Raw genomic sequence first — 12,695 nt, 5'->3', positions numbered from 1 at the left:
GGACATAAAAAAGTGGTATCATGCCATCTCTAGTTTAAACTATTTTGAAAGTATTAGCTAACCTTTCATTAAAAGAAAAAGGAAAAAAAGACATCATGAGTAGCCAAACGCGACAGTAATAAAACTTTAATACATTACCTTTCTCATTGCAACACCATCAAACTCTGTCTTTTGATATTTTCTCAGAGAGACACCCAGTGGCAAAACTTACACTCTGTGCGGTGGAAGTAAAAGAGGGCCTGTAGAAATTGCTTTGGTGATTTTATATTGGACAAACGGTGAAACAGCATGGCATTTAAAATGAACACTAATCAGGCTGATGAGGTGAAAGTTACAAACTCTCAAAGGCCATAATTGCTGCATTCCTGTCTGGTTTTAATGTAACCACATTTACTCAAGTGGTACCTGTATCATCCATCAGGGAACAAAACAGGAGTTTTTCAGCGAGGTAACAGCTTCATATTTCATGGTGCAAGTTAGCGGGAGAGAGGGAATGAGAGCAAATGATGATTCTGTTTGAAGTGCTCTAGGCCATTTTTTTTCTTCTCATTCAACTGAGCACAACTGGTGACTAAAATTGTAATGAATGGCTCAGCTTTATACACTGAGTGAAATGAAGTGAAGCCACTGCTATTCTTTGGACCACTCGTGCTTTGTGTTTGAGCTGTACACAGGGTTGTTTTGCTTTTACCCTCCTCATGGCTCCACAGAGAGACTTTTGTTTCCAGGAGAAGGATCAACATTCACTCTGAAGCCCACAGCACCACAGGCACATAGGCTGTTAGTGTGTGCATTTTATTTGATTATTTTATTTTGCTGTGAATATATTGTGCACGCAATTTCTTTGTCCTTTTTTTGTTATTGCTATTAGCTGCTGCTGTAACAATTTGTCACCATCTTTATTTACAGGGTGCTTTATCAGAAACTTTCACATTTGCATAGTGTATTGTTTACCTTTTTCATGTTTTATGTGTAGTAATACATGATGGATGTTTAATTTAATGTGGTTTTTTTCACAGAGGTTTGGCTTTGGTTACGTGTGCGTGTGTGTGTGTGTGTGTGTGTGTGTGTGCGAGCGTGTGCATGCGTATGAGTGTCTGAGCGTCTGAGTACTGCTGATAATTACCAGGCTCCTGTTGGCACTCACACACAATGACACCATCAGCTGGACACACTCAAGACACTCAGACAGAAATCCCTGCTCTTCTCTTCCCCAAGGAGCCATACAGTTGTTGTCTCTCACACACTCTCTCTTTCTCTCTCTCTCTGACACACACACACACACGTTCTGTCTCTCTGTCTGCAGGCTACTTCAGTTCTCTGACCTTTTCATGCCCCCAACACTGCTCTTCTCTTACATTTTAACACTATCTACCTGGCAAGAGTATAACTGTGTGTCTGTGTGGGTGGATGCAAGTGTGACTGGAGGGTTGCGCATGCACGTGAGTGAGTTCATGTGTGCACATACGTAGAAATCTTCATCGGCGTGTAGGCGTGTCTGTGTGTGTGTGTTTCCTTTGACTGCTATTGTTATGCTAATCCATCAGTTTGCTGCCAAATCAGCTTCCAGACCCTTTCATTAGCATTTCTGAGAAGAATCAGGGCAAAACAGAACAAACAGCAAAGCAGCAAAACAATCCGGCGTCAACCCCAAACCCACTTGTCGCCGCCTTTCATCTCTCAGCACTTACAGACTTTCCTACATGTCAGCATGCATTCAAGACCCGCTAGGCTGGAGGAACTAGGGCAGAAAACACAGAAAAATCTTCCGCCTCAATCCGTCAATCAATCCAAAACTTGTTTATTTGGCACATTTTGTGGATGAGATTAGATAGAAAATTTTGATTTTAAGGGAAAGCAAGACTCTTTTTGTTTAGCAGGATTTCACACAGTTAGAAATCACACAATCTCACAGACAAGTATGTTTAGAACAATCGTAGTTAAATAGTTTTATAATAAGAATAGTAAGACTTAGCACAGAGAGCTGCCAAGAAAATCCTTCAGTTTTGGAGGCTTCACAGCAAGTTTTGTTTATTTTTGTCCTTTTTTGGTGTTGTCTGCTAAAAAAGGGGAAATATTTTAGATGGCATTTTGTGTAATAAAAAAAATACTACATTTAAGCAATATTGTCTCCTTGATGCTAAGAAAAAAGTGTTTATTGCAGGCTTGAAGAACATCTTTTTAAAAAGTTAATTTTCTGGACAGTATTTTTATACGTTAGCCTTTAGAAGTAACACGTCTCCTTACAAGATTACTGCCATTAACATTAGTCTGTTACTTCACAGTGATACGTGACAAAAGCAACTTGTTGGAGCACTTTTGTGTTACCAAACGTGACAGTACTCTGAAGTCGAGCTATGAAGTATTATTATCCATATACACACAATGTGAATACTTTCAGTGTCAAGGGGATCTTCTTTGCTAGTAAGCAGCTGTGAGGAAAGGGCCAGAGACAGAAACACTGCTAGCACATTAGGGAATTTTTATTTTATTTGTTTTTGTTTTATTGAAAACAAAATGAAACGGCTAATATAATACAATATTTAACAGAAATGGATTGCTTATTAGGAAAAAAAACCCAAGATCACAAAAACAAAACTAAACTAAATGATTGATTTTCAGAATGAACTCATTAGATTAAAGTAGTGTTTAGTACTTTAAGTAGTTACAGTGTAACACATTATGCCCAGCGATTTGATGTACCTGCACTTATAGAACATTGTACTGAAGTCACATTTCTTTTTAACTCTTCACTGATGCTGTGCATTCATACAGCTCACACCCACAGCCAATTTAAATTCACCAGTCAACCTAGCATGCATCTCTTTGGACTATGCTAGGAAGCTGAGCCAATCGGGAGATTAAAACCGGTAAGCGTTATTCTGTGGGGGACAGCGCTAACTACCACACCACCATGCTGCCCAGTACTGTTGAGTGGTTGGATCAGTGGCTTAGATGGCACTAATAATACAGGTTACATTCAGTATATTCCTGAAAAGTATGAAAGGTGAAATGATAAACATTGCATACCTGCTTTAGAGATTCTCATTTTCAGCAAATAGAGATTTTTGAGGTTTGGAAATGCACCTGGAGCATTCAGGTCATTGATATGTGGTTTTATCTAAGGAAAGCTTGAAGGCCTGAGTGGGAGAATGAAAAGATGAGAGACGGCTAAACGGAGGAGGAGACAGAGGGGAGGAGAAAGTGTCAGAGTAATGAACTCAGAGGGTGGAGATAAGCGGCTGCTTCAGAGAGTGCACTTTGGATCACTGTCAGTCTGTCTTTTTTGTGCCAATGTCAAAGAAACTGATTAAATTCAATTTCAGCTGATACTTTTTCGAAGTACGATGAACTCTAATTTCAGTTTCTCCTGCCAAGTACCAGCATTTAATCATTGTGAATAATAATATACTCAGACACTAACATATATCTAAATACATACAATACAAAATGATTAATAACCCTTCAACTGGAATAACTGTTTACACTTCATATTCTGGGGGGAAATAATTGGGAGGCAGAAATATCCAGACAGCTCTGCAGTGGGAATGAGGCCACTGAGAGGTAAACAGTGATGGGGGGCAGGTGTTTCGGTAAAAGAGGCCTGGTCACATGATGTATCATAGTGCAGCTCCCTCTTATTCTCATGACAAGTCATTATACATCCCTGGAGTCGAAGAGGACCGGTGAAACAAAGCTTTACAGCTTGGTTAAGAGCGATGAGGTAATGCAGTGCTCTGTTCTCGGGTAGAGGCAGAATAGTTACATGTTAAAATGTATAATGAGTTTATTGATTTGTTCTTAGTACAGTTAATATTAGACCTAATTTAGAGCAGTATATGTACATCGTTGACATTTTTCAGAAGTTGCACCATTAAATATTTTTGTCATCAGCCTACCACTTAAATTATGTAAATGTATGTGTTTACTGGGAAAGGAGCTTTCTGTGTCGGTGTATCCTGAATAATATCACCCAAGTGCCATAATTCTCTCTTAGTATTGAGCATTTTTAGTGTTTTTTAGCACATTGGTTTGGTTTCACATCTGAGGTTTTGATTCGGCTTGGCCAGTCTTAGTAAGCAGAGGGTGGCTCATTTCCGTAGACAAGATCTCTGTCTTAAGACTCTAATTTAACTTTCAGTACCAAAGAGCTGACTGATTATCTGCAGAATGCAGCAGCAGCTAAAGACTTGGATGGTGGCATTAAAACTAGAGCTGAAAACAGAGTATGTATATATAACTGAGCAGAAGCATGAATCCAACTTTAAAGGCTTTACTTCAGCCAGTAACTGATCATCTTTTGTCCATCAGAATTTTCCTAAATTGTGTCCATAAAAGGCCTCTAACCTCCATTATTTCTGTCAGTGCATCCTAACACAGTTGCAAGCTACAGAGAAGCCTCAACAAATCAAAGAAAACTGACAAACTTGCTTCAAGATGCGTTACACGCTGCAGGTTCGGTTCCTTTGAATCATCTGTCCCAGTCTTTCCTCATGGCCGAGTAGATACTCGATTCGTTGGTTCGTATTTACCCAGCCAATATGTCATTGTTTAGTCTCATGTAAACAAATGCATGTATCGCATTATTATCCGTGGCTACAGCCCCAATTGATTTATGTAAATCTGTTTTCTAATTACGTTCATGAATAATCTTCGCACAGCACAAATACAAAGCTCCTTTAATTTATCCACGCTTGAGTAACTCATTTTTTTAAAGTCGTGGGGTGCGATTAATGCAAAGCGTAGAAACGTTCCTCAAGAGAGATTTGGTTCATGTTGCTAGATAAACACGCTGTTTGTTGCCATTTTTCATTTAGATATATTTGAGTTAAGGATCTCACTGTTGTTCTTAGGCCTCTGAGAAGCTGTCAGTCTTTAGAGGAGATTAAATTATAATTTCAGCCTGCTGCAGTTTATCATGGTACTCCTCCAAAATTAGAAAGTGCTGCCTCTTTCCCAGACACCTTCATGAAGGCTGCGATCATTAGTTTTCAAACTAGCTTGATGAATGACGTGCATGGGTTTTCAGGTGTCCTACTCAGCAGGATTACAGACTGACTTTGAACACAACTTGAGCTTCTCTCTGCCTTTGTCTCCTTCAGGTACATTACACAGCAGGGCCATAAGTTAGAGGTTGGGGCACCGCGACCTCCTGCCACCGTCACCAATGCTGTGTCCTGGCGGTCAGAGGGCATCAAGTACAGAAAGAATGAAGTGTTTATGGATGTTATAGAGTCAGTAAATCTTCTGGTGAGTCAATATCACAGCATCATAAAGAGCTGTACAGTAAGAATGTTCATTTCCAGCCATGCGGTGACCATGGTGTCATCAAAACAAATTTAATGTACATAATATGGCTCTTTTTCATTAGAATTTATATATATTTTTTCACCATTGAATTCAGTTACAGGAAGTGAACTAACATAATAGAAAACACATGACTCTCATTTTAATTTCACTATCAGTTCGTACATTGTTCAAACACCATTATCCGTTTTTTAAATCCATTGTCTAAAATCGCTGGACTTTCTCAAGCGGTTCAAATAGACTTGGCTTCCTTGAGGCTAAGTAGATGTGCGTTAGTGCTAAAATTATCTTTCCTTGAATTGAATCGCTGAGTAAATTGTCTCTGCATCAATAATCATCCATTCTGTTCCAGTGCAATATTTTTGTTGTGTTTTCATTGAATGACTCAGTTTATTTCTAAGGTTACTCAGTAAATCAAGCAGACAAAATACCTCAGGACAAGTCACACACTATGTTTCTTGTGAGTGAGATGACTGTACAGCATTTTTAGTTAATTCATGGTCTAACTGCTGGAAAATAGAAAGGTTCAAATGCCCACCTGCTTTATTTCAGTAAATACTTGGTGAAAAACACTTTCCTTAACTAAAAGTATGTAAATGCTATCATCCAAAATATTTCATTACATTGTAACTTTCCCTTTCTTTACAGTTATTACATCCCCCCCCCCCCCCACACCGGGCTTAAATGGACAGTAATACCACGGTGTGCGAATGTGATGTTGTCAGGCTTCATGACCCAATTAGAAGAACTTCTATTTTTATAAAGGTCTAAGATTTCCTGCAGCAAAAGAAGAAGACGTTTGAATACGTGAACGTGCTGCGTCTTCAAATGCACAAAAGAATCAGATCTTCTCTCATGTGCCTCGTGTTTGAGGCAACACCTCAAGGACAATCAAGTTACAACTGCAGTTATGAGTCATGGAAACTAATTTGGTGGAGGTGTTCAACCACTACACAGGGGTGTAAAAACCAGTAACCGCTTCCTTCTCTGTGAACAGGGACTTTTTTTTATGTTGACAGAGTTTTATTTCTTTCTTTTTTTATTTTGAGGTATTTTCTGCTTTATTGAAGTAGTAAGGAGTAGAGCAGGAGAAGACACAGCACAGGGCCGTGGGTTGGACTCACACCCAGGATGCTGGGTTTTAGCCATGTGGTAAATGGTTGCCTCCTCACCCAGTGAGTGAAACTAGCACCCCAAAATTTTTTTTTTAGTCTTCCTCACCAGTGTTTTACTTACAGTTCTTATGCTGCATGCTAAAAGACTTTCTGTTTTGTCCCTCAGACTGTGTGCATCCTCTGAATGGTTAGGTCGATTGGTTTGTTGATTTCTTCTTCTGGGAACTACATATCTGAAAAGTGTAATTCTTCAAATAACGAATATGTATTTGGTTCAAGAAAATTGTAATTGTAATCATCAGACTGAACTTCCACAGCTGCAAGGGGCAGATTTGACTGTGTAGCATATGTATTCACAGAATCTAAACAAACTAATGTTAAAATTTATTTTCTTCTCTGTAGGTGAGTGCCAGTGGCAGTGTCCTGCGCAGTGAAATAGTGGGTAGCATCAAGCTCAAAGTGGTCCTGTCAGGGATGCCTGAACTTCGACTGGGCCTCAATGACAAAGTGCTGTTTGAGCTCACAGGCAGTAAGTAACAGTCACCCACAGCCATTTGTGTCACTAGAAGCCTTTATTACAGAGCTGAACACTCGTGCAGGCAGCTGACAAAATGAAAAATGATCAGAATCCCTGTATATCTGTGGATTTATCTCAGTATTATACATTTAAAAACAACATCCAGCACACATAAGGGTTGTAGCACTTGAAGTCAGTGAGGGAAATTTAATTGGAGCTGGACCTGCATGTGTTTACAGTAACTTTTAAACATTATTATGTACCGATCAGGCATAACATTATGCACGCCTAATATTGTGTTGCTCCCCCTTTTGCTGCCAAAACAGCCCCTGAAGGTGTGCTGTGGGATCTGCCACCAAGATGTTAGCAACACATCCTTTAAGTCCTGTGAGCTACAAGGTGGATCAGACTGTTTTTCAAGCACATCCCCACAGATGCTTGACTGGAATGAGATCTGGGGAATTTGGAGGCCAAGTCAACACCTCAAACTTGCTGTTGTACTCCTTGAACCATTCCTAAACCATTTTTGCTTTGAGGCAGGGCGCGCTATCCTGCTTTCATCGGTGGTCAAGAGTACTCTTAACACTTTTCTATTAGAATCAGCATTGACATTTGCAGTAATTTGAGCTACAGTTGTACACGGGCCAGCCTTCATTCTTCACATGCATCACTGAGCCTTGGCCATCTATGTCCCTGTTGTGGGTCAACCACTGTTCCTTCCTTGGACCTCTTTGATAGATACTGACCACTGCAAACCAGTAACAGCCCACGAGAGCTGTTGTTTTGGACATGCTGTAGACTTACACTTGCCCATTTTTCCAGCTTTTTGTCCACATCGATTTGGGGACAAAATGTTTACTTGCTCTTTAATATACCCCACCCACTAACAGGTGCCAGGATGAAGAGATAACCTGTGTTATTCACTTCATATGTCAGTAGTCATAATGTTTTGCCTGATCGGTGTAGTATGCAGTCTATTTGTTGTAACTGATGAAATGACAGTAAGCCTCAAAACGATCAGTAGAATGCTTTACTGCTTTTTGATACACTTTCTACTTTGTTTGGTGCTGGTTGAGCTTTTGGCTTTTCACTCTCCCCTTGAACTCACCCTCACGCTTTAGCTCCTCTTTCTGCCTAAATCCCATGCATAACTCTCTTCCTACCTCTACCTCCCCCTCTCTGCCTACCAATTTTTCCACCGGTGTTTCCCACTGCTACATCTTTTCTCGCCTACTCCTGCACATCCTCCTCCTCCTCTTCCATCTCTTCTTCCTCCTCTGCTTTGCCTTCATTTCTTTCCCCCCCCTACTGTTTCTAGTGAAGGGGAAAGGCTCCTTCACTGTCTACCCTCTTTGCCTCTGCGTTAATCCTCACCCCGGGCTACAGCCCTGCAGATGAAAGGTGAGGGTCCGCGGCTATCCTATGCAGCCCACAATCCCCCTGCTGTGTGTAGGAGTCTGGGAAATAGCATATCCTCAGAAATAATGATCAGAAATAATGATCAAACAGACGCACTGGCAGATGCAAACACACACACACACGCACACACACACACACTGTTAAATATTAAAAAGTGTTTTGCACTCTCATCTCCTGCAGTTACATTTTACATATCATTTCCCAGTCATTGGATTATCATAGTTGCTTGGTTTGTACTTTTTAGTCACAGCTTGATGCAGACAAAAAAAGAAAGAGGAAGTATAAATCATTTAATGCTGCCCTCCGCTGGTAGAAGTCCAGAACTGTCACCACACGGAGCTGAAATAACCATAACACAAGTCACTCCTGTGTTATTTACTGACTGAAAGCAAGCAAACAAAATCATTTCTATCCCTTGAATGTCTACAGCTGCTCGCATATTCTCTAAGTAATTCAAAATTCTCTCTCAGTGGCCTCAATGGCTTGTTTAAAGTCAGTGGAGTTTTAGGTTTTGAGACTGTGTGGATTGGGTAAAAATGACAGACGTTTTCAAAGCAGCCCATATAATCATATTATGAGCTGCAGGCTACTTTGCGTGCAACTAACAATTATGTTGTTATCAGTTTGCACTCTTATCATTTTCTTAGTTAATCAGTTTCTCCACAAAATGTCAAAGACTCATAAAAATGCCCAAGGTGACAGCTTTTAATTACTTACGTTTATAACTGACAATCAAAAGTGGAGAGGTATGTTGTTTACAATAATATACATCAAACATTAGACTAACCAATCTTCACATTTAAGGCGATTAAATATTCCTTTGGCCACTCGAAGCACCATTAAGATGCTTTAGGCATTTATCAGTTGTCACTATAACGTCTTTTTCCCCCCACTGTGTGACAGTGGACAGAAAAACAGATTAGGTTGCTCTTGTCTGCTACTGTGCATTAAAGACATGCTGAGAGTGGCCGTAAGGGTGAACCACAGGGGACACTGCTGCATCTTCAATCCTCCTCTGGCATGTGCACTCACACCTGTCTCTTCTTTGGGCCCCGAGGTCCAGGGAATGACAGACAGTATCCTGTATGACCTTTCATTGCTTGTCTTGATAACGCTGCATACAAGTGTGTGTGTGTGTGTGTGTGTGTATGTGTGTGTGTGTCTATGGTAGTGGCATAGAAGGACACAAACAGGAAGTGTTTCCTGCTTTTTCTTGACCAGGAGTGTTGGGTTCTCCATGGCATCCACCTTTCTCCACTTTCACATTATAAAATGTCACACACACAGACACACACAAAATCAATAGAGAAACAAGCGCAGTACACAAATCTGCAAAACGGGCATGCATAAACACATGCACGAACACCAACTCACGAGGGAGGACAGTGAAGAAGAATACACACAGAATACACAAATACGCACATCCACACACAGGCAGGCACATTCCCTCTGACAGGCCTCAGTGCTGGTCCCGGGGTTGCATTCTGAGCAGGTGAAGCCTTAGCTCACTATTGAACGGGGGATTTAGCTGAAGGCTCACAGGCCCACAGTCATTACAGCAGTTTTTCACCACTCTGCACCCTCAATTAACCACGGCAGAGGTGAGCATCAGGCGTTCTCCAGCAGGCATCAGAGGCTGCCATGAAAGAGATTCCCCTTACAGTGTAACTGATTACTGCAACAGTGCAAGTGTGTTCACTCTAGGTAGCAGCTTTAACTTTGAGAGTGTTTTTGTGCCGAGTCTATTCAGGGATTTTCTTTTTTAATGGTTTTGCTTTTGAGACTTTAATATTTTGGGGGGGCAATTGGCTACATACTAAAAAAAAAAAAAATCTGAATACATGGAGGCATTATTGTCACATTTGAAATACTAAATAAATTGTTATAAACAACTAAAACAGCAGTGCGTACAGTGCAGGTGTGACTATATCAGAAGTCATTCATATCGCTTGAATGTCTGCAGAAATCAGTGAGTTTCATTTGGGGGGATGATGGCAGCAGGTATTAAATACAAACTGTGTGCTTGTGTGTAGCAGCAAAACTAATTGTTTAGTGGAGGATGAGAAGAAGGCACTGTGAGCTGGTAACACACTGCTTTCAGTGTGTGTTTGTCTGAGAGAGAGAGAGAGAGAGAGAGAGAGAGAGAGAGAGAGAGAGAGAAATGGAGTGAATGTTTGTCAGTCATCATTACCTTGACCTTGATTTCCCCAAGGCTGTGTACAAAGCTCTCAATCTTTGTGTGTGTGTTTGTGTCAGGAGAGAAGAGCAAGACAGTGGAGCTGGAGGATGTGAAGTTTCATCAGTGTGTCCGTCTGTCACGCTTTGAGAACGACCGCACCATCTCTTTCATCCCCCCTGACGGCGAGAGCGAGCTCATGTCCTACCGCCTCAACACTACAGTGAGGACACATAAACGTTATCAAAAGAGCACATTCTTTTCACATTGGGTCAAATGACATGACAACCCAAAAAGTGTCTTTATTTTATTGTTTTTGTACTCTTTGATGTTCACTTTTGTTGTATTAAGCTATCTACTTATAGTGAAGCTTGCTGTTCATAACTGATCTTCAAAGTCATAGTTAATTGGTAAAGTTGTTAACATCCAACACTTTAAAAGACTCAGTTTTAAAAGTAGCATTACCCAGCTCTTTTTGGTCAATCAAATAAAGAAGTAAAACTTTCACTCCTTTAGTGTACTTGAATGGACATTACATTTTATAAATACAGTCGCTGACTGTATTTATAAAAAATAGATGGAGCCTCCACAATGTTACCCAGTGGGGTTGAAGCCTTAAGCCTTGTTGGAGTGACTTTTTTTTTTTAAGCTTTGTTAGCAAGGTGCACCCATAAGACAGTATTGGTGTATTACATATACACAGATAAATAGTGATTTTTGGTAAAGAAATATCAAACCACAAACTTTATGTCAGTACAATTAGCAGCACATATTATTTGACATTTAACTTTGATTAAGATGCTCTAAAAGGACCAAGGATAAAAAAAAAAAAAACCTCAAACTAGCTGATGTCATGCCTAGCAGGTAGCTAGTGGCTAAGGGCACCTCACCTTTCATTCAAAATGTTTAAGTACTTCTGTTGGTCTTCAGCAGCTCAGCCAATAGTTTCTGCACAAACAAATACTGTTAGGAAACCTGGATAAAATAATTATTCCAGTTACTACGAGATGGCATGATGAGACTTTAAAACCAAGACAAACACTCCCCTGAGTCTTTGAAAACCAGGATAAAGTGACTGGATGTGTGAATGTTATTTACAGCCTTCTGCAAGCACAGCCTCAGCATTGTTTGTCTTGTTATGATGTGTGCAGCGATGCACTCGATTGTGCGCTCGGTGCATTTCTGACCTTGTGTCCACTCTCTGAATCCCTCGCCGACCTCTGGATCTCTGACAGGTGAAGCCTCTCATATGGATTGAGAGTGTGATTGAGAAGTTCTCTCACAGCCGCGTGGAGATCAAGGTTAAGGTAACGATGAATGACACACAAATATATGAATGCACACACATAGAGTAAAATGCACCATATGCTGATCTGGGTTTAAAGTGCATTAGTGCCTTCACTAAAGCTGATCTATAATTTATGACACATTCAATGGATTGCTGTTTGCCATCTGTTTGTTCGCAGTGTGGTGATGCAAAGTAACAACACTGTTGCATAATTGCAAGGTCTTATTTGAATTTGTGCATGTGCTTTTTGTTATAAAGATCTTTAATGACGCTTGAACTCTGTTCTCTGACATCATCTGCAGGCTAAAAGCCAGTTTAAGAGCCGCTCCACTGCCAACAACGTGTCCATTCTGGTGCCGGTGCCCAGTGATGCTGACTCACCCAAGTTCAAGACCAGCACAGGCAGCGCCAAGTGGGTGCCTGAGAAGAATGTGGTGCAGTGGAACATCAAATCTTTCCCTGTTAGTGTGGCCTGTAAACAAAATATATCATGTTGTCATTACTGATATTTTCTCACAGACACTCACAGGCATAGTGCTTCTCAACAAGCAGCAATAAATAATAGATTAAATCAAATAGACTGAAAACGACAGACATTCTTTAGCTGTTTTGGAAAAGTGTTTTCCATTTATTCTTTTATTCATACAAAATCAAATATTAGTCCCTTAAAAGTAAATACTGCCCAGAGAGTGAACTGCCTTGACCGAGGTTTGCGTTCCGAGAGTGCTTCCTGTTTATACTATAATTCATATACTGTGATCTATGTTAGACACGTGTGTCCATTTTTCAAAACGTACAGCAGATGGCGCAAATTCTGCTTTTGCTTTAAATGTAGTGGCTCAGGACCAACTATGGATCATCTATCTATCTATC

At 40.4% G+C, this 12,695-nt stretch overlaps 1 protein-coding gene across 1 annotated transcript in view; it reads left to right on the top strand.

Moving 5' to 3' along the window:
• The window catches only part of ap1m3 (adaptor related protein complex 1 subunit mu 3), a 44,700-nt gene that overhangs the window by 23,383 nt on the left and 8,622 nt on the right, over window positions 1-12,695 (top strand). Inside the window, exons 5-9 of the mRNA XM_005923920.3 lie at window positions 5,103-5,250; window positions 6,825-6,951; window positions 10,615-10,757; window positions 11,770-11,841; window positions 12,125-12,283. Of these exons, the coding sequence (XP_005923982.1) occupies window positions 5,103-5,250; window positions 6,825-6,951; window positions 10,615-10,757; window positions 11,770-11,841; window positions 12,125-12,283 (649 nt within the window). The remainder of the gene's footprint in view (window positions 1-5,102; window positions 5,251-6,824; window positions 6,952-10,614; window positions 10,758-11,769; window positions 11,842-12,124; window positions 12,284-12,695) is intronic.

Source organism: Haplochromis burtoni, unplaced genomic scaffold, assembly GCF_018398535.1.
Source record: "Haplochromis burtoni strain Fernald_Lab_line unplaced genomic scaffold, NCSU_Asbu1 Contig_53, whole genome shotgun sequence".
NCBI classification, from domain to species: Eukaryota; Metazoa; Chordata; class Actinopteri; order Cichliformes; family Cichlidae; genus Haplochromis; species Haplochromis burtoni.
Note: the sequence above shows the minus strand (reverse complement) of the source record. Positions and strands in the feature narration are given on the sequence as shown.